The sequence below is a fragment of the Hemiscyllium ocellatum genome, chromosome 14, assembly GCF_020745735.1.
Source record: "Hemiscyllium ocellatum isolate sHemOce1 chromosome 14, sHemOce1.pat.X.cur, whole genome shotgun sequence".
Lineage (NCBI taxonomy): Eukaryota > Metazoa > Chordata > Chondrichthyes > Orectolobiformes > Hemiscylliidae > Hemiscyllium > Hemiscyllium ocellatum.
This window is the reverse complement of record NC_083414.1, coordinates 13,982,280-14,005,393: the sequence shown is the minus strand read 5'-3', so window position 1 is coordinate 14,005,393 and position 23,114 is coordinate 13,982,280. Positions and strand designations below refer to the sequence as shown.

The 23,114-nt window shown below is 44.5% G+C and overlaps 1 protein-coding gene across 1 annotated transcript in view; it reads left to right on the top strand.

Moving 5' to 3' along the window:
* uba1 (ubiquitin-like modifier activating enzyme 1) overlaps window positions 1–23,114 on the top strand; it is a 290,553-nt gene that overhangs the window by 78,599 nt on the left and 188,840 nt on the right. Inside the window, exon 16 of the mRNA XM_060835388.1 lies at window positions 9,807–9,871. Within this exon, the coding sequence (XP_060691371.1) occupies window positions 9,807–9,871 (65 nt within the window). The remainder of the gene's footprint in view (window positions 1–9,806; window positions 9,872–23,114) is intronic.

Here is a 23,114-nt window from a genome sequence, read left to right as displayed (position 1 = left end):
GAAGGTCATTGATGAAGCAGCTGAAGGTGGCTGGGCCAGGACACTATCCTGAGGAATACCTGGCGGAGATGTCCTGGAGCTGACATGACTGACTTCCAACAACCACGACCATCCTCCTATGTGCCAGGTATGTCTCCAGTGGAGAGTTTGCCCCCTGGTACCCATTTATTCCAGTTTGCCAGGGCTCCTTGATGCCACACTTGGCTGAATTCAGCCTTGATATCAAGGGCTGTCACTCCCACCTCGCGTCTGGTATTCAGCTCTCTTGACCATGTTTGATCCTAGGCTGTAATGAGGTCAGGAGCTGGTTGGATCTGGTGAAACCCAAACTGGGCATCGCTGAGCGGGTGCTGCTTGATAGCACAGCTGATGACCCCCTTCCATCACTTTACTAATGATCAAAGGTGGACAGATTGGGTGATAATTAGCTGTGACAAAAACAGAAATTGCTGGAAAAGCTCAGTAGGTCTGGCAGCATCTGTGGAGAGAAATCAGAGTTAATGTTTCGGGTTGAAAGACCCTTAATCAGAACTCGGGTACTTAACTGGGTTGGATTTGTGCAGTTTTTATTTTGTATACAGGACGTTCCTGGGCTACTTTCCACATTGTCTGGTAAATAAGTGTTGTAACTGTACTGGGAGATCTTGGCTAGGGATAGCTTCTCTACCACATTGTCCTGCTTTCTCCCCATAACTCTTGATGCCTATAATGATCAAGAAGCATTCTCTGAGGACAACAAATCCTGTCTCTCCCTACCTTTTTTCAAAAAGAGAATTTCTCACAGTAAATGTGATCAAAAGAAAGGGGGTTTTCTTGACAGATCCAGCAGTAATTGTCATGCTAATTGTGAGCCCCTCATCCCTTCACAACGTGCCAGCAGTAAATCTGTACATACAAGAGGAACCTCGATTATCTGGCATTGTGGGCGGCACGGTGGCACAGTGGTTAGCACTGCTGCCTCACAGCGCCAGAGACCCGGGTTCAATTCCTGCCTCAGGCGACTGACTGTGTGGAGTTTGCACGTTCTCCCCGTGTCTGCGTGGGTTTCCTCCAGGTGCTCCGGTTTCCTCCCACAGTCCAAAGATGTGCGGGTCAGGTGAATTGGCCATGGTAAATTGCCCGTAGTGTTAGGTAAGGGGTAAATGTAGGGGTATGGGTGGGTTGCGCTTCGGCAGGTCGGTGTGGACTTGTTGGGCCGAAGGGCCTGTTTCCACACTGTAAGTAATCTAATCTAATCAATTATCCAAATTTTGGATTTTCCAGCAAGGTCACAAGTTCCCCATGCTTAGCTAAATTTTGCTGCCCGACCTGCCGGATAACATCAAAGAAGAAGGAGAATCGACGTTTTGGGCATATTCTCCTTCGATGCTGCCTGACCTCCTGCGCTTTTCCAGCAACACATTTTTAAGCTCTGATCCCCAGCATCTGCAGTCCTCGCTTCCTCCTATGTTATCCGGCATTCAATTAACTGAACGAAATACTCCCCCCCACCCCCGTGTCCTTCATATAATCGAGGTTCCTCTGGAGATGACAGCACAGACTCAATGGGCAGAAGAGCCTTTTCTTATTGTATGATTCTATGAAGCTCATTGCTGTGAGCTACTTGAAAGTTGTTTTTCCTGTGGACTTTTAAACAGCAACAGGACTGTTTTACTTTGAGGGGGTGTGCAGAGTGGGAAGGGGGTGATATGTGATTCTGAGTTGCATTAAGAGCTGGCCTGACACTCCCTACTTTCAGAGCTTGTTCTCAGGCACAGTGCGCTATTTATTATTGTCTGATTTCATTTCCTGTCTCCCCTGACTGCACTCACATCCAACCCGAAAATCCGACACCTCTGTCTCGCTTTCGATGTCTCACGTTTTCAGCAGAATATTCCACTGAGACTTCTGCGATGGAAAGATACATTTGCACTGTTGTGTTCTATAAATGGACTGGTTCATTGCTAGTCTATTAGCCAATGAGACCGCCCAGTCGTCTTTTTGTCTCCTCCTTAATAGCACCCGTTAGACCTAATCACTCCTAAATTTCCTCATTAGAGTCCAACAGACGCGTGGTGTCCCGAGAACAAGCGCTGGCTACAAACCAACAGTGGACTGTGAAGGACGTTTATCGACTTTTTCTTTTGAGTACATGTTTGCCTCAGACCCGGCAGTTAACCCTTTCATTCCAGGGCTGCTGCTGCTTCTGATTGCAAGGTCACACACTCGTACGAAATAAGATACGGGGCACGTCTGTCATGTGGTGATTAGGTTGGTGTGTTTGCCATGTTAGTAGCCATTATCCCCTCTCCCCCCCCACCCCCCGTGACTAATAGCCACAGCACACCGTTTCCAAAGGTGAGTTGTCCATGCTGTCTTCCGCAAAGGATAGCCGGGATTTCTTTAAGGAGGCAGAAGTATGGCCAAAATTAAGGGGCATTCCTTTAAAGCACAGACAGTTTATAGAATCCACACAGTGTGGAAGCAGGCCATTCAGCCCATTGAGTCCACACTGATCCTCCAAAAGGCATCTTCACCCAAAGACATTCCTGTAACCCTGCATCCCCCATGATTAATCCACTTAGCCTACACATCCCTGACCCTGGGCAATTTCACATGGCCAAGGGTAAAAAATGAGGTCTGCAGATGCTGGAGATCACAGTTGAAAATGTGTTGCTGGTTAAAGCACAGCAGGTCAGGCAGCATCCAAGGAATAGGAAATTCGACGTTTCGGGCATGAGGAGAGAGTGCCAGGCAGGCTAAGATAAAAGGTAGGGAGCCTTTTATCTTAGCCTGCCTGGCACCCTCTCCTCATGCCCGAAACGTCGAATTTCCTATTCCTTGGATGCTGCCTGACCTGCTGTGCTTTAACCAGCAACACATTTTCAACAATTTCACATGGCCAGTCTACCTAATCTGCATAACTTTGGACTATGGGAGGAAACTTGAGCACTCACAGGAATCCTGTGCAGGCATGGAGAGAATGGACGAACGCATGATAGACAATCACCCGAGGCTGGAATCGAACCTTGTCCCTGGTGCTGGGAGGCAGCAATGCTGACCAGTGAGCCACCATGCCACCCCTTAGGCACCTTGTTGGTTTCAAGTTTATTTTTGATGCAAAATAAGCAATATAGTGTGTACCATCAGCAAGATGCATTACAGTAACTCATTAATGCCCCTCTGCCTTTCAAACGCACAATCTCTTTATCTGGAAGTCAGGGCAGTGGATGTGTAGAATTGCCACCATCTGCAAGTTCCCCTCCAAGCCACTCACCATCCTGACTTAGAAATGGATCATTATTCCTTCAGTGTCACTGGGTCAAAATCCTGGAGCTCCCTTTTTCACAGCATTATACGGTGTCCCTACATCTCAGGGATTCCAACAGTTCAAGAAAGGAGCTCACCACCATCTTCTCCAGGACAATTAGAAAAGGGCAATAACTGCTGACTCAGCCAATGATGAATGAATTTTTAAAGTGACCTAGGCTCTGGAATGGGACTTGCATTCAGAATCAAAGACGAGTTTTTGTGCCTTATCATCATAAGGCACAAAAATACCCAGAAGACACGCCCCTGAGGCCTAGCTGACAGATATACAGCCTGTTCTGTAAATGTGTAGATTTTGTGTACAGTTCTCGAGTATTTTTGGGATGGGAATTGAACTGAGTTGAAAAGCCAGCTTGAGGTGAAACAGATGTGTCACAAGCCCTCGCATTATGGACCAGCTGTCCTTCGAATCAAAGCACCATTGTGTCTGAGTGAGGCTGAACGTCCACTGCTTCTCAACTTGAGAAGCTTTTCACTGTGGAGATATTAAATGCTTGTCCTTAAAGCACAATAAGAGCTTGAGTTGGTGGGAAAGTAGATTTACATGTTGATAATTGAACTCTGTAGACAGTAAGTTGGCTGGGGAAGACTGTCGTTGACCTTTGTTCACTGACTAGCAAAGTTTTCTGAGTCAAAATACATGATGAAAATCAGATGCCAAATGTAATAGTGTATTCTTCCATTAAAAATTAAATGTTTATATCTTCATCGGAAGGGTAAAAATTCAAAACTTGGAGAAGCGACCAAATCTCGATCGATGCTTGAGATCAAGTTCAATTAGCAGACAAAAATTTAACAACAGTCAAAACAGAAGATGAAAATTTTTAGATTTAGATTTTATTGTCACATGTACTCAAGGTGTACAGTGAAAGTGTCCAATGTCACCACACAAGGTGCCATCCTAGGTAAAGGTACCTAAGTACAGAATCTTAAGAAAGAAAGAACAAAATTAAACATGATAGTGATCCTTAGTATTAAGTAGAAAAATAATTTGGAGGTGCCAGTCTTGGACTGGGGTGTACAAAGTTAAAAATAACACAACACCAGGTTATAGTCCAAGAGGTTTATTTGGAAGCACAAGCTTTTGGAGCACTGCTCGTTCATCAATCACCTGATGAAGGAGCAGGGCTCTGAAAGCTAGTGCTTCCAAATAAACCTCTTGGACTATAACCTGGTTTAACAACGTACAAAAATAAAGAATTAAAGCTAACAGTCAAACATTACAGTCTTTTAAAAGTGCTTAGCCACGGTGGTACTGCACTTCCTACAGTGGCACGATCTTCTCCTCTTTGCCATGCATTTCCTGCACAGTCCACTCTAGGCAGTCCCCACACTGGGCTTACCATGCCACCGCCAATTCAACCGCTGTTCCTGTTGATCCACCGGGAGCATCGAGCTGGGCCTGCCACAGCTGACCAAAGCTGATCACAAAGGCCACCGCCTCTGCCATTGAAGGGCCAGTGTCACCACCTCCAGTCCCGCACCAGCTCATTATTTTGCAATATGTGTCATTTTTGGCTTTTTCCCATCAAAATATAAAATTTGACGAAATTCTTCAAAAGTGAAAAACTGCACGAGTAAAGTTGCATTTTTGGAAACGTTTTATTCGTGACATTTGAAGTGGAAATTGTGACCCAGTATCTTGACTATCCTGAAATCAGAAATTCCCAATCTCTGAAACAGAAGCTCGATTGAAAACAGAATTAATTACAAGACTAAACAATACCCACACGGTTACTTGCAGCCCCTTGTGCCCCAGTTAGTTATGGTTTAAGGATACAGTTGCCAGATGTCAGATTCCACAACAAGAACTAAAATGTGAGACATGAAATGGAGGTGCTGGAGTGGAACTGGGGTGGAGAACATAGAAATCAAACACCAGGTTATAGTCCAGCAGGTTTATTTGGATGCACTAGCTTTCAGAGCGCTGCTCCTTCATCGGGTAGCTAGAGGAGTGGGATCATAAGACAAGAATGCATAGCAAAAGATCTCAGTGTCATGCAACTGAAATGATATATTGAAGAAACCCAGATTGCTGTTAAATCTTTTAGAATGGGTTGCAGGTTTTGGTTCATTAATATGTCTGAGCTGAGATGTCATTTTTTAAATATAAAATCTTAAGTTATCTTGAGAATGTAACTGGAAAGATGTTCTGGGATTTATGTGTTAATGAACAGAAACCTGCAACCCACTCTAAAAGATGGAAGATTTAACATCAGTTAGGTTTATTCAATATATCGCTTCAGTTGCATGACATTGAGATCTTTTCTATAAATTCTGTGTCTTATAATCCTGTTCCACAGCCACACGATGAAGGAGTAGTGCTCCGCTTGCTAGTACTTCCAAATAAATCTTTGGACTATAACCTGGTGTTGTGTGATTTTTAAAATGTGAGAACAAAACACCGAGGATAGAAGTATGCAAATTTCCTTGAATAATGCAGCACAGAGCAGGAAGAACAAGCTTTTAGCTAATTAAGTAAAAACAATAACTACAGATGCTGGAAACCAGATTCTGGATTCGAGTGGTGCTGGAAAAGCACAGCAGTTCAGGCAGCATCCGAGGAGCAGGAAAATCGACGTTTTGGGCAAAAGCCCTTCATCAGGAATACAGACAGAGTGCCTGAAGAGTGGAGAGATAAATGAGAGGAGGGTGAGGGTGGAGAGAAAGTAGCATGGAGTACAATAGGTGAGTGGGGGTGGGGTGGTGACAGGTCAGAGAGGAGGGTGGGGGAAGGTAGCAAAGAATACAATGGGTGGATGGGGGTGGGATGAGGGTGGAGTGGATAGGTGGAAAAGAAGATAGGCCAGTAGGACAGGTCATGGGGACAGCGCTGAGCTGGAAGTTTGGAACTGGGGTGAGGTGGGGGAAGGGGAAATGAGGAACTGGTGAAGTCCACATCGATGCCCTGGGGTTGAAATGTTCCAAGGTGGAAGATGAGGTATTCTTCCTCCAGGCGTCGGGTGGTGAGGGAGCAGCAGTAAGGGAAGCCCAGGGCCTCCATGTCCTCGACAGAGTGGGAGGGGGAGTTGAAATGTTGGGCCACAAGGTGGTGTGGTTGATTGGTGTGGGTGTCCTGGAGATGTTCCCTAAAGCGCTCTGCTAGGAGGCGTCCAGTCTCCCCAATGTAGAGGAGACCGCATCGGGAGCAACAGGTACAATAAGTGGTATTGGTGGATGTGCAGGTAAAACTTTGATGGATATGGAAGGCTCCTATAGGGCCTTGGATGGAAGTGAGGGAGGAGGTGGAGGTGTAGGCGCAGGTTTTGCAATTCCTGCAGTGGCAGAGGAAGGTGCCAGGACGGGAGGGTGGGTTGTTGGGGGGCATGGACCTGACCAGGTAGTCACAGAGGGAACGGTCTTTGCGGAAGGTGGAAAGGGGTGGGGAGGGAAATATATCCCTGATGGTGGGGTCTGTTTGGAGGTGGCGGAAATGTCGGCAGATGATTTGGTTTATGCAAAGGTTGGTAAGGTGGAAGATGAGTACCAGGGGGGTTCTGTCCTTGTTACGATTGGAGGGCTGGGGTCTGAGGGTGGAGGTGCGGGATGTGGACGAGATGCATTGGAGGGCATCTTTAACCATTTGGGAAGGGAATGGAGACCTTGTTATCACGAAAAATATCCTAATCCCTTCGCATTTTTAACTCGTTTAATATGACCACAAATTCCATGTCACAGCTGGTATCTATGGAGTTAATTTGTCTCTCGGGGAAGCTACCTTTAAAGCTGTTGTGCCTTGTAAACATTACAAGAATAATGCAGGATAAGGTTCAATGTGAAATATATATTATTTGAAAGTACTCCCTGATGTACGCTGCCTCTGTCAAGATTGCCTCTTGGCTGTTGACGGGAAGTCTGTGTTTATGTGCAGAGCTTGGTGTGTGTCAAATGTCCAGGGCGCAGATCAGTCTAATTTAAACAATTGGGAACTAACATCCTCTGTAGTATATATGATGGTTTTCAAATGGAATTTATAAGCTGGTCCTATTGCATTTCTTGCTTTGCATGTAATTAATGTTCGGGTGAATGAGCTGTAATGTTCCTGACTCATTACTTAGTTTGTCAATTCAGTGCAGTATTGAAGGGATTGCTGCACTGTTGGTGGTGCCATGTTTTGGCTGAGATAGTAAACTAAGGCCCTGCCTGCTCTCTCAAATGTGTGCAAAAGATGGAGAGTGGATCCCAGAGGCCAAGCCAACATCAATCTCGAACAGAAACAGGCAATCTGGTCAAGTATTTCATTGCTGTTTGTGGCTTTATGATGTATGGAAATGAGCTGCCGTGTTACATGGCTCCTTTACAGCACTGATTAAACTTCAAAACGTACCTTATTGTCTGAAATGTACTTTGGGGCAGCCTCCTCCACAAAGAGCATTGATTCTTGGAATCAACTGAGCCTCAAGAAAACTGCATGTGGTTTAAAAAAAAATCCATCTTTACTCTGAATATTATTAATATATAACATGAATGCTCTTTTCTAGTCTCTCTTCCTCCTCTTTCTGCCTCTCCATGTCATTCTCTTCCTGTCTCTCTCTTTCTCTCTCTCTGTCTCTCTTTCTCTCTCTGTCTCTCTCTCTTGCTGACCCTCAGTCTCTCACTCTCTGTCTTTGTGTCACTCCCTCTCTGTTTTTCTGCCTTTGTTTTTCCATCTTTCACTTCTCTTCTTTGCTTTTCTTTCTCAATGGTAATGACATAGGACACTGCAAAGATTCTCTGTTTTGGTAGCTCTTGTTATTTCACGGGTTTTTCATGTGTTGTCTTGCTTTTCTTGGCTTTGAACATCGCATCCAACCCGTGAGCATTGGAAGGTGATGGGGACCACTTTACCCTCAAGACCTTCATCCCTACTTTCCAATCTCCCTGTCTTCACTGGGGCATAAGTCTTCTTCATACAACAGCCCTTAGAATGGAGACTGAATCAAGTCGTGTGGGGTTAATGTCTAACCTGCCTCAGTACATTGTGCTGAGCAATATCATGACATTATCGGTGTGACAGGCATCATGGGGTATTTATTTCCCAAATGGTTATCAGTGGTGCCATATTGACACTGACTATGTTTTCTATGTATGTTGAATGAGTTGTATTTTGGATCCTATTAATATAAATATGATGAGATTTTAATAATATGAAAATTAAAACTGTTCATCATTCTCCAGCTGCGTCCTAACAAGGTTTTGTACAAGTTTAACAGAACAGGCTTGAAGGGGCCAAATATTACCTCCCTTTTGATTCTACCCCTTTAGAAGTGAACGCAACTGCTTACATACATCACGATAAGCTCCTGCGCTAACTTGAAAAATATGCCAGCAGCTTTTCTTACTTTTAAGTTTCCCACCCTCCCTTCTCCCTGAGGGCTCTGATTCCTGCTGCGATTACAATTGCATGCCCCTTGCATGGACATATTCAGCAGCAGTCACCAGGGCATTTTACTCTCAGGAGCATGTTGTTGCCTCTCGAGTCCACCTTCAGGTGGAGCTAGATAAGCAGAAACCGGTTGTTAGAAATCAGCGACCGAGTCATTTTTATTGCCTGCACACCTCAAGCCCTTCTCCTTCCTTTATTGCCTGTCGGAGAGCCTAAGTGAGACTGGGAATTGATTCCGGACGCTCCACTCTGTAATGGGTCAATGATAAATCTGATTCCATTTCTGCCCACTGAGCTAGCAGGGTCCAATTGTCTCTCCATCATGGGGCTGACCACAAATCTCTCTCACTCGTACTATTTGCTACTAATCTATTTTAGAAGGATCCACAGTACTGATCGTTACTTAAGCACGTCTACTTTGCCTATCAAGCCCTGGAGTGACTAGCTCGGACTCAAGGATGCCATAAGGCTCTGGTACCACATTTGGAGTATTGTGCGCAGGTTTGGGTCCCATATCTCAGGAAGGATGTGCAGGCCCTGGGGTGTGTTCAGAGGAAGTTCACGAGAATGCTCCCAGGAATGGAAAACTTAACACATGAGGAGCGTTTGAGGACTCTGGGTCTATAATCGATGGAGTTTAGGAGGATGAGGGTGGATCTAATTGCAACTTACAGAATATTGAATGGTCAGGACAGAGTGGATGTTGGGGAGATTTTTCCATTGGTAGGAGAGACAGGACCTGAGGGCACAGCCTTCAAGTAAAGGGAAGACCTTTTGAAATGGAGATAAGGAGAAACTTCTTCAGCCAGAGAGGGGTGAATCTATGGAATTCACTGCCACAGTAGGCTGTGGAGGCCAGGTCATTGAGTATATTTAAGATGGAAATATGTTCTTGATTGTCAAGAGGAGAAGGCAGGAGAAAGGGGTTGAGAAACATCAGCCATGATTGAATGGCAGAACAGACCTGATGGGCTGAATGGTTTAATTTCTGCTCCTATGTCTTATGGTCTTATAATCCACCTATTGTGCCACAAGAGGTGGCTACTGAGCAGTGAGAGTGGGTGGTGTTGGTGGGTAACTGTATTTTTACCCAGTGAATGGGCATTGAAATATTGAATGTTTTTGTCAACAGTGGGCCCGTGATGAATTTGAAGGATTGTTCAAACAGCCAGCGGAAAACGTCAACAAGTATTTAGAGTAAGTACCTTGATTTTTCACTTTTTGGTTCCCGGGTTTATCTGCAAGACTAGGTTAAAAATCAGGAGACAGTGAGGTCTGCAGATGCTGGAGATCAGAGCTGAGAGTGTGTTGCTGGAAAAGCGCAGCGGGTCAGGACTCCTGATGAAGGGCTCCGGCCCAAAACGTCGATTTTTCTGCTCCTTGGATGCTGCCTGACCTGCTGTGCTTTTCCAGCAACACACACTCAACTAAGTTAAAAATCACACAACACCAGGTTATGGTCCAACAGGTTTATTTGGAAGCACTAGCTTTCGGAGTGCTGCTCCTTCATCAGGTGGTTGTCAGTGCTTCAAAGGAGCAGCGCTCCGAAAGCTAGTGCCTCCAAATAAACCTGATGCACTATAATCTGGTTTTGCGTGATTTTTAGATTAGATTAGATTACTTACAGTGTGGAAACAGGCCCTTCAGCCCAACAAGTCTACACCGAACCACCGAAAAGCAACCCACCCAGACCCATTCCCCTACATTAGGGCGGCACGGTGGCACAGTGGTTAGCACTGCTGCCTCACAGCGCCTGTCGACCCGGGTTCAATTCCCGACTCAGGTGACTGACTGTGTGGAGTTTGCACGTTCTCCCCGTGTCTGCGTGGGTTTCCTCCGGGTGCTCCAGTTTCCTCCCACAGTCCAAAGATGTGCGGGTCAGGTGAATTGGCCAAGCTAAATTGCCCGTAGTGTTAGGTAAGGGGTAAATGTAGGGGTATGGGTGGGTTGCGCTTCGGCGGGTCGGTGTGGACTTGTTGGGCCGAAGGGCCTGTTTCCACACTGTAAGTCTAATCTAATCTAAAAAAAATTTACCCCTTCACCTAATGCTATGGGCAATTTAGCATGACCAGTTCACCTAACCTGCACATCTTTGGACTGTGGGAGGAAACTGGAGCACCCAGAGGAAACCCACTCAGACACGGGGAGAACGTGCAAACTCCACACAGACAGTCACCTGAGGCGGGAATTGAACCCGGGATCCTGGTGCTGTGAGGCAGCAGTGCTAACAACCGTGCCGTAACTTTGTCCACACCAGTCCAACACCAGCTCCTCCAAATGTTTGTGAGACTAGCCATTGGCAAAAACCAGCAAGAGAACACCTAATGAAAACGCTCATCAGATTCAACTGAATTTGATTTGTGTCTCCACAACGAGACAGAGCCTCATGAAATAAAGAGGCTTTTCATCACTTGCTGCAAATTAACATTATCATGTTACAGTTCCACGTGGAACTTTCCCTTTCCCAAACCCTGACTGAACTTAAACACAAATAACAGGAGATTTCTCTCAGCATATATGAGCATCCTGAAGATCAGGAGGTGCTACAACAGCTGTCAGGGAATGGGGAGAGAAGTGGGGCAAGTGAGGAGAAGGAGGGAGGGGGTGCGGACAGAAAAGAGAGGGGGAAGTGGGAAGCAAGTGAGAGAGTGGGGGGTTGTAGGGAAAGGAAACAAAGTGTGTAGCCTCCCTCATCTCTGTCAAATATGCTGAGGCCTCCAGGCAGGAACTTTATAAAGTAAATACAAGTCAAAGTTGTTTGGCTTTCCTCTGCTGTTCTTACTGTAATAAAGTTATCTTTGCTGCCGATTTATGGCATGGCCTTGAGTCTGCCCAGGTCCCAGTCTGCAGTTTATTTTCCCTCTGAATTTGAGCTAAGAGAGTTTCTTAAAAAGGTAATAGTTTCAACTCAACAGTTTACTGAAGGAATTGTTTATCTCTTCTCTTGGCAATAAGTAAAGTGGGCAGAACTTCAACAAACACTAACTGTCAAACAGCCGTTAATTCTGTACTTTGGATTTACGTGCATTTTCCTTCTCCCTATCTCGGCTGCGTTGCTTATGTTTCGTCTCTGTCATCTGATCATATGGTTAAACTCTTCTGTGGGCACCAGTTTAAAATGTCACCTTATTTGTTAAATTCCATCAAACCCCTCTCCACAAAATGTATTCCTACAGAGTTTAGAACCAGCATACAGTGCAGCCTATGACACAGTGTACAGAAGAAAAATAAAGACTTGCATTAATATCCTTCACAATTTCAGGGCTATCCAACCACTGGCGTACTTATAATGGATTGGCATTTGTAATGAAGGAAACACAGTTACTGATTTACACAAAGTAAGATGCCACCCCACAACCATGTACAGAGGAATCTTGGGGTTCAAGTCCATAGCTCCATCAAAGTGGCCACACCAATAGATAGGGTGGTAAAGTAGGTCATAGAGTCATAGAGATGTACAGCACGGAAACAGACCATTCGGTCCAACTCATCCATGCTAAGCTAATCTAGTCCATTTGCCAGCACTTAGCTGATATCCCTCCAAACCCTTCCTATTCATATACCCATCCAGATGCCTTTTAAATGTTGTATTGTACCAGCCAATACCACTTCCCCCGGCAGCTTATTCCATACGTGCATCATTCTCTGAGTGAAAAAGTTGCTCCTTATGTCCCTTTCAAATCTTTCACCTCTCACCCTAAACATATGCCCTCTTGTTCTGGACTCCCCCACTCCAGGAAAAAGACCTTGTCTATTTATCCTATTATGATTTTATAAACCTCTATAAGGTCACCGCTCAGCCTCTGACGCTTCAGGGAAAACAGCTCCAGCCTGTTCAGCCTGTCTCTAGAGCTCAAACCCTCCATGCATGGCAACATACTGAATCCTTTCAAGTTCCACAACATCCTTCCAATAGGAGAAGGACCAAAATTGCACACAATATTCCAAAAATGATCTAACCAATGTCCTGTACAGCCACAACATGACCTCCCAATGCTTGTAATCAATACTCTGACCAATACCAAACTCCTCCTCCACTATCCTATCTACCTGTGACTCCACTTTCAAGGAATCATGAACCTGCACTCTAAGATCTCTTTGTTCAGCAACACTCCCCAGGACCTTTTGCATAAGTCCATAACTCCAGCTCTGATTTTGCCTTTCCAAAATGCAGCACCTCATATTTATCAAAATTAAACTCCATTTGCCACTCCTCAACCCATTGGCCCATCTGATCAAGATCCCATTGTAATCTTTTTCGCTGATCACTACACTTCTAATTTTGGTGTCATCTGCAAACTTAATAAATATACCTCCTATGTTCACATCCACATCATTGATATAAAAGTAGTGGACCCAGCACTGATCCTTGTGGCACTCCACTGGTCACAGGCCTCCAGTCTGAAAAGTAACCCTCCACCACCACCCTCTGTCTTCTACCTTTGAGCCAGTTCTGTATCCAAATGGCTAGTTCTCCCTGTATTCCTTGAGATCTAACCTTGCTAAACAATCTACCATGAGGAATCTTGTCAAACGCCTTACTGAAGTCCATATAGATCATGCCCACTGCTCAACCCTCATCAATCCTCTTTGTTACTTCTTCAGAAAACTCAGTCAAGTTCATGAGACATTATTTACCACACACAAAGCCATGTTGACTACTCCAAATCAGTCCTTGCCTTTCCAAATATATATAAATCCTGTCCTTCAGGATTCCCTCCAACACTTTGGCCACCATCGATGTTAGGCTCACTGGTCTATAGTTCCCTGACTTGTCCTTACTACCTTTCTTAAATAACAGCACCACGTTAGCCAACCTCCAATCTCCGGCACCTCACCTGTGACTATCGATGATGCAAATATCTCAGCAAGGCACCCAGCAATCACTTCCCTAGCTTCCCACAGAGTTCTAGGCTATACCTGATTAGGTGCTGTGGATGTATCCACTTTTATGCGTTTTAAGACATCCAGCACTTCCTCCTCTGTAACATAGACATTTTTCAAGGTGTCACCATCTATTTCCCTACAGTCAATATCTTCCATATCCTTCTCCACAGTAAACACTGAAGCAAAATACTCATTTACTATCTCACCCATCTTCTGCGGCTCCACACAAAGGCCACCTTGTTGATCTTTGAGGGGCCCTATTCTCTCCCTAGTTACCCTTTTGTCCTTAATGTATTTGTAAAAACCCTTTGGTTTCTCCTTACCCCTATGTACCAAAGCTATCTCATGTCCCCTTTTTGCCCTCCTGATTTCCCTCTTAAGTACACTCCTCCTGCCTTTATACTCTTCTAAAGATTCACTCATTCTCAACTGTCTGTACATGACCTATGCTTCCTTCTTTTTCTGAACCAAACCCTCAATTTGTTTAGTCATCCAGCATTCCCTATACCTACCAGCCTTGCCTTTCACCCCAACAGGAGAATACTGTCTCTGGACCTTTGTTATCTCATTTTTGGAAGGCTTCCCATTTTCCAGCCATCCCTTTACCTGTGAACATCTGCCTCCAATCAGTTTTTGAACTTTTTTGCCTAATACCGTCAAAATTGTCCTTCCCCCAATTTAGAACTTCAACTTTTAGTCTGGTCTTTTAAAACTAATAGAATTATGGTCGCTGGCCCCAAAGTGCTCCCCCACTGACACCTCAGTCACCTGCCCTGCCTTACTTCCCAAGAGTAGGTCAGGTTTTGCAGTTTCTCTAGTAGGTACATCTACATACCTGAATTCGAAAATTTTCTTGTACACACTTAACAAATTCCTCTCCATCTAAACTTTTAACATTGTAGTAGTGCCAGTGTATGTTTGGAAAGTTAAAATTCCCTACCATAACCACCCTCTTATTCTTACAGATAACTGAAATCTAGATGTAGGTTTGCGTGCTGAGCTGGAAGGTTCATTTTCAGATGTTTCATCACCATGCTAGGTAACATCTTCAGTGAGCCTCTGGATGAAGCACTGCTGGTGTTTCTTGCTTTCTATTTATGTTTGGGTTTCCTTGCGTTGGTGATGTCATTTCCGGTGGTGACATTATTTCCTATGTTGATGTCATTTCCTGTTCTTTTTCTCACGTGGTGGTAAATGGAGTCCAAGTCAAAGGGTTTGTGATGTCATTCCAACCAGAACTTTATCAACAAACACATTGACTTGGAGCCCTTTACCACCCCCTGAAAAAAGGAGCAGGAAATTACATCAACATAGGAAATGATGTCACCACAGAATATGACATCACCAACCTAAGGAAACCCAAACATATAAATAGAAAGCAGGAAACACCAGCAGTGCTTTGTCCAGAGGCTCACTGAAGATGTTACCTAATATGATGATGAAACGTTGAAAATGATCATTCCAGCTCAGCGAGCAATCCTACATCCAAAACCTCAACCTGAGCTATGAATGTTTTCAAAACTTGCTAATAACTGAAATCTCCTTACAAATTTGTTTTTCAATTTCCTGCTAACTATTAAGGAGTCTATAATATAATCCCAATAACGTGGTCATTCCTTTCTTATTTCTCAGTTTTACCCAAATAACTTCATTGGATGTATTCCCAGGAGTATCCTCCCTAAGTACAGCAGTAATGCTATCCTTTATCAAAAATGCCACTTGCCCCTCTCCCTTGCCTCCCTTTCTATCCTTCCTGTAGAATTTGTATCCTGAATCATTTAAGCTGCCAGTCCTGTCCATTCCTGAGCCATCTCTCTATAATTGCTATGATATCCAGTCCCATTTTCCTAACCATGCCCTGAATTCATTTGCCTTCCCTGTTTTTGGCCTCTTACATTGAAATAAATTCACTTTTATTTTTCAGTACTTTGTTCCTGCCTGTCCTGACTATTCGACTCATTCCTTTTCCCAACTGTACCAATCTCAGATTGATCTCTTTCCTCACTGTTTCCATGGAGTGTATGGCATGCTTGCCTTGGTTGGCAAATTGAGTACAAGATTTAGAATGCACAGCAGGCCAGGCAGCATCTCAGGAATAGAGAATTCGACGTTTCGAGCATAAGCCCTTATGCTCGAAACGTCGAATTCTCTATTTCTGAGATGCTGCCTGGCCTGCTGTGCTTTGACCAGCAACACATTTGCAGCTGTGATCTCCAGCATCTGCAGACCTCATTTTTTACTACAAGATTTAGAATGTCATGTTGCAGTTTTATAAGGCTTTGGGTAGGCAGCACTTAGAGTATTGCATTCAATTCTGGTCACCACATTACAGGAAGGATGTGGAAGCTTTGGAGAGGGTGCAGAAGGAGTTTACCAGTATGCTGCCTGGAATAGAGCCTTAAGGAGAGGCTAGAAAAATGAGGGTTGTTTTCTTGGAGGTGACAGAGGCTGAATGGAGACTTACTAGATGTCTATAGAATTACGATATGCATTGGTAGGATTGACAGTCAGAACCTTTTACCCAGAGGTGAAATGTCTATAACTAGGGGGCATGTATTTCAGGTCAGGGGGGAAAGTTCAAAGGACATGTGAGGGGCAAGGTTTTTTACGCAGAACAGAAGGAGTCTGGAACACTCCATCAGGGATGGTGTTGGAGGCAGATACAATAGGGGTGTTTAGGGGACTTTTAGGCACATGAATATGCAAGGAACAGAGGGATATGAACCAAAGGCAGGCAGAAGGGACTGTTCAGTTAGACGCCATGTTCGGCTCAACATCATGGAGCGAAGGGGTGGGGGTGGATGACGATGAGACACTCAGTACCTCCATTCACAAGTTTGTGACAGAAATAAGTTTAGAAGTTATAGCTGCTGTGATGCAGAGGAGCCAACACTTCCAACATTGTCCTGACACACCATAAAAGAAATTAAAGATTGATCCTGTCCGCATTCCCACAAGAAAAAAGCATCAGGTATACTCAAAGACCTTGGTGTCACCTTGTCAGTATTTTTCTAACTTTCTGGAAGCTTTCCAGTCCCCATCTGGGTTTGAAATAAGAATGCAACTCTTGCCCTCTCTCAAATTTACTCGCCTCAAGCTGGGGTTGAAGAATCTACTGTATTGGTCAGCGTTACCTCACCTTCTAATGATACTTCCCAGGAGACATTCACTCACAGCCAGCTGACTCAAATCACTGAGCAGTGTCTGACTTGCAGTTAGTTGTTGGTTGATCATTGTTCACAAGCAGTTCCATGATTCATGGTAGTGGCGATAACAATAATTGCATCCCCTCACTAACTCGCCCAGTCGACAGGGAGATGGGCATTGAGGTGAAGTCAGAAACTCAGTGACACTGATTCCTGCTGAATGAACAAAGACATTACAAAATGGAGCTATAAGTCCTTTGGCGCCACTCCACTCTCCTGCCTGTACGGAGTTTCTTATGAACAGGTGAAAAAGATACAAGTGATCCTTCAAGTCTGACCCATACCTGACCATCATGGCTAACCAACTCTTCCCACCCCACCCCCCCATGCCTCACACTCCTCACCTTCCCCCCCCCCCCCCATCCCACCCCAATCCCAGCCATGTAATCTCTCCAGAGAAGCAGAACAAAACAGAAGGAAGAACCCAGGACTGACAGGGAAAGGATACTCCGGAAAATTCCTCCCTGACAATGTCAAGCGATTGACAGTAGCCCAGACCTAGTAGAAATAGTCCTCAAGGAGGCAGATCTCAAATCCAGCCCAGCCTGAACAGGGATCAAACTGTGTGTGTGTGTGTTTGTGTTAGTGTGTGTGTGTTTGTGTGTGCGTGTTTGACCCCATCCATACACTGGATTCTGGTTATAGAGTCACAGAGCGTGGAAATAATCCGGAGGAGAAAGTGAGGTCTGCAGATGCTGGAGGTCAGAGTCGAGAGTGTGTTGCTGGAAAAGCATAGCAGGTCTGGCATCATCCAAGGAGCAGGGGAATCAATATTCCTGGCCGGACCCCTTCATCGGGAAACAATCCCTTCAGTCCAACTAGTCCGTGCTGACTATGTTCACAAGCTAAACTAGTCCCACCTGCCTGCGCTTGGCCCATATCACTCCAATCCTTTCCTACTCATGTACTTATCCAAATGTCTTTTAAACATTGTAACTGAGTCTGCATCCAACATTTCCTCTGGCAGTTCATTCCACAAATGAACCATTCTCAATGTAAAAAAGATGCCCCCTGGTCCTTTTTAAACCTTTCTCCTCTCGCCTTAAAAATATGGCCCTTCGTTTTGAGCTTCCACATCTTAAGGGAAAGACCTTGCTATTCAGCTTATCTCTGTCCCTCATGATTTTATGAACCTCAATAAGGTCACTCCTCAACCTTCTATGCTCCACTGAACAAAGTCCCAGCCAATCTGGCTTACTTTTATAACTCAAACTCTCCATTCCGAGCAACATCCTTGTAAATTGTTTCAAAGCCCTTTAAAATGTAATAATATCCTTCCTACAACAGGGTGACCAGAACTGCACACAGTACTCCAGATGAGAACTCACCAACTTTCTGCACAACCTCAGCATGATGATCCAACTACTATAGTGAAAGGTCTGAGCAATGAAGTCAAGCATGTTAAACACCTTCTTCACCACCTTGTCTACCTGTGTCACAATTTTTAAAGAATTATGTACCTGAATCCCTCGGTCCCTTTATTCTACAGCACTATCCAAGGCTTTACTATTCATTCTATAAGTCCTACCTTTGTTTGTTTTACCAAAACTCAATATCTCACATCTTTCCAAACTAAATTCCATCTGCCACTCCTCAGCCCATTGACCCAATTGAACAAGATCTCTTTGCAATCTTAAGTCACCTTCTTCATTGTCCAATGTACCACCAATCATGGTGTCATCTGCAAACTTCCTAAACATCACCTGTTATATTCTCATCCAAATCATTTGTATGACTGACAAACAAAAGTGGACCCAGTACCAATTCCTGAGGAACGCCTCTGGTCACAGGTCTTCAGTCCGAAAAACAACCCTCCACCATCACTCTCTGTCTTCTAACACGAAGCCAATTTTGTATCCAGATGGTATTCCCAGGGATACAGTCACTGGGGAAAAAAGTGTGGGAGAAGGTCATTTCCTGCCCTTTACTGAGACAGGGAGGTTAATGTTTAGAGGGAGAGGGTGGAAAGAGGGTATGAAACCTGTATCACATGCTGAGTGGCACAGCAGGCTGGCACTGAATCATGCCACTTTCTTGCCAACCAGTTTCATGATCCACCCACTTACAAGCCAGCTCCTTTTGTATCAAAGCCTGGCTGAGAACAGGCAGCAAGAAGCCAACTGCACAGGAACAATCACACGGGAAGTGATTTAACTGTGAAACAGCAAACGACACCTTCAAAGCTGATCTTCAGCTGACCACTTCAGGCCAAACCCACTCAGTTTTCCACTCTTGCTGTGGTCGGAGGGAGGGGTACAGAACCAAGTGACTGGAAGCAGGAGGGTTCCCTCTTTTACAGCACATCTGCAACTCATTTCGGGTATTTCACTCAGTGCCGTCTCTGCAGCTGCAGAGAGGCAGCTTTGTTTGGAGACGCATTTTGTTTTGCAAAGTTGTGAAATGAGTTCATACAGTCCAGTCTGCCAAGCCTCCCCTCAGTGGGCTCAGTCTGGGGTTTGGATGTGGGGGTGTTTGGGGCTGGGCGTGGGTGGAGGGAGCAGTGTTGCACAATATAACATGATGTTTCTAATCAGTTGAGCTCTCCTCCTTAACCCTTGCATTCAGGGAGGTGATAAAAGACAAAACTAAGAGCTGCACTGTGCATTTAATCCCAGGCATTTGTTTCAGTGCTGTGGCAAGGGGTGGAAGTCGATGGGTTTTTAATACAGCATTGCAAATTCAGGGTCTCCCTCATTAAACACTCAAAGGCTGCAAAAACCTCCATTTATTATCCATCCCTTGCTGCAAACAGTTGAGACTAGCATTATAACAGAGGCTTTCATGGCCACAAGACATCATAAGGCATTTTATAGCCAATTGATGTATGTTAAAAGTCAGTGCCAAAGGCTGGAAACAAGGCAGCCAATTTACACACACACAATGTTCCCAAATACAGCGACGTGATAATGGCCAGGCAGTTTGCAATGTTGATTGAGGGATAACTACTAGCCAGGATATAAGGAGCTTTTCCCCTGCCCTTCTCCCGAGTACTGCCACCGGATCTTTTACATCCACTTGTGAAAGCAAGTTGTTTAAAGTGTTGCCTGAAAGGATAGCACCAACTGCAATGCAGCATTCCCTCCGATCTGCACTGGCCTTGATTTTTGTGCTGCAACCCCGGGGCGGGACTTGAACGTGCGATCCTCTGACTGAGGCAGAAATGTAGTACTGACTGGTCCATGGCTGGCACGTAAAATGATTAGATTAGAGTGCTGCTGCAAAAGCACAGCAGGTCAGGCAACATCCAAGGAGCAGGAAAATCAATGTTTCGACAAAAGCCCTTCATTTCGTGAATGAAGGGCTTTTGCCCGAAACGTCGATTTTCCTGCTCCTCGGATGCTGCCTGACCTGCTGTGCTTTTGCAGCACCACTCTAATCTAGAGTCTGATCTCTCCAGCATCTGCAGTCCTCACTTTAGCCACATAAAATGGCTTGCTAGCTCACTTCAGAGAACAGTTAAGAGTCACCAACATCCCTGTGATGGTTTCTGCCTTCAAATGCAACCAATAAAACTAAGGCCCGGTCAGTTCTTTAAAAATATTTTAATTCTTGGCAAGTGGTTGTGTCTGGGAAAGTCCTCATTTATTGATTATCCTGAGATTTGCCCTGAGAAGGCTAATTAAGGTCAGTATGGGATTGGAATCTCACTGTGGCTCGACTAGCTAAAGACATGATGTTTCCTTCAATAAGTGATCCAGTTAGCTTTTTGCTGACATGGTTTTGTGGTTAACCTACCAGCTTCTTGCCTCAAGCATCTTTGAAACACTGAATCCAGATTCACAAACTGCTACAGTAGAAACTTGAACTGGTGACAGTGCAAATAGCCTGATGTTTGGGGAACCAGTCTGAGCTGCTGGGGTTAAGGAAGCTGTTTCAAAACAGTGAGTGCGCCAGACTGGCCACCTGCATTTGTAGACATGGGGAGAATTTGCAAACTCCACAGAGATAGTTGCCTGAAGCTGGAATCAGACCTGGGTCCCTGGCGCTGTACGGCAACAGTGCTAACCACTGAGCCACCGTACCACCCAAGTGTCACATAGAGATCATCTCACCCTTGATGGTGACAGGGGGCAACAAGCAGTGTTGAAGCACCCTTGTGAAATCGCAATGCATTCTCATTGAGATGTACCTTTATCAAGTTATAAATAGGATGGATTTTACACCTTTCAAAATATTTAGTATTCCATGGACTTCAGCGGTTCAAGAAGGCTGCTCACCATCAGCGACAGGCAAAAAATGCTGTTCCAGCCAATGGTACCCATGTCCCATGAGTGAATAAAAAATTATAGACTGATTATATGTACCAATAGGTCATGTAAACGAGTTGCAGCTCTCTTTTCTTTGTGCCGTGGTCAAAATTTATCCATCAAGCATCTTTCTTATGAGGTTATACAGGATGCTGGTGAGGCCTCTACTGTGTCCAGTTCCGGTCAACCTGTTATAGGAAGGATATTATTAAATTGATTTACAAAAGTGTAGCCAGGACTGGAGGCTGTAAGTTCTAATGAGAGGCTGAATAGGCTAGGACATTTTTCACTGGAGCGTAGGAGGTTGAGTGGGTGACCTTATTGGGATTTATAAAATCATGAGAGGCGTGAATATGTGAATAGCAGGTATCTGCTCCCTAAGGTGGGGGAGAGGGAATATTTTAAGATGAGACGAGAAAGATTTTAAAAAAGACAAGAGGGATAATTTTTTTACACAGCGTGTGGTTCGTGTGTGGAAAGAACTTCCAGAGGAAGTGGTGGATGCAGGTGCAGTTACAGTGTTTAAAAGACATTTGGATAAGTAATGAATAGGAATGGTTTGGAGGGATATGGGCCGAATGCAGGAGGTGGGATTGGTTTTATTTGGGATCATGGTCAGTGTGGACTGATTGGACCTGGGGAGGGGACTGTTTTTGCACTGTGAGACTCTATGGTCATTGTGTTTGAGGGATATTACTGTGCGTAGCCATCTCCTTACTACAGTTCAAAAAGAACTTCATCAGCTGTAAAGCATTTTGTGATTTCCTGAGGTTGGGAATCATGTAATGTAATCCTTGCTTTCTATCTTTCCCACTCTCACAAGTTTGCATGGTAGTGCTTTGAATGGCTCTTCCTTTGCAGACCTGCCTGCTACACTGTGTCAAAGGAGGTCCATGCTGAACTTGCCCATTGTTTTCAAAACACAGGTGGTTCCCTCCCATTGTAGGGGAGCGTGTAGTGTGATTAGACAGACGGGAGTTGTTAGTTCTAAAAATGGGTTGAGGTGACAGCCACTAACTTACCAGCACAATGTTACACTCCATATCCTCTCAACTGCAGAACCCCTGTAGATATTCTGACTAAAACATGATGATTATGAATGCTGTATCCATTCACATCAATCCAATCCACTGTCACAGATTATTTCATAGATTATTCCATGAGATTTTGCCCCATTACTCGATCTGGAAGTTTATTCCATAAGTATAAAGAAGAATGTTTGAAAAACACTCCAATCTGATTGGAACCAGTTTTCTTGAGCTCCAGTCCTGTAGTTGCCAGTAATGATTTTCCTGTCCCTTTGATGAGATGTTATATGTCTTTTTTTAATTCATTTATGAGTTCTGGGTGTCACTGGCTTGGTATCGCTGACTGGGCATTCGTTGCCCATGCCTAGTTGCCCTTGAAAAGGTGATGGTGAGCTGCCTTGTTGAACTGCTCTTTCTATATCTTATGGACTTGGGAACAGTAGGAAGCCCAAGAATCTGCTCCACCATTCATTAAAATCATGGCTGAGAGCTGGGTTATGACCTCAGTTTCACTTTCCTGCTGGTCACTCATAATAAACTTTCTAAAATCACCTATCAACCACCTCTTCTTAAACATGGAAAATGGGAGCTGATGGTCTAATGAGGTTAACCCACAGACCCAGATAAAGTTGTGGGGACCTGAGTTCAAATCCCAATGGGTAGAATTTGAAATCAGTTATTAAAAAATCTGAATGAAGAGTCTGATGATAACCACGATTCCATCTGGTTCCCTAATTTCCTTTAGGGAAGGAAACTGCCATCCTTACCTGGTCTGGCCTACATGTGACTCCAGACCCACAGCAATGTGGGTGACTCTTAACTGAGCAGTAAGTGCTGCCTAGTTGGTGATGCCCTCATCCTGTGAATAAATTTTTAAAAAGGCCTAAATTCAATGCACAAGATCTAAAAAGAATTATTTAACCTGTAACTTTTTAATGTTATTTATCAATTTCTGGCTGTCTTTTATGTGTTCTCTATCTTCACCCACATTTTCACATAGCAACTTGAAAATTAAGCATGTTAAAACTACAAGCTGCAAAGATTTATATCCAACCCCTTTCATCCTTCAACT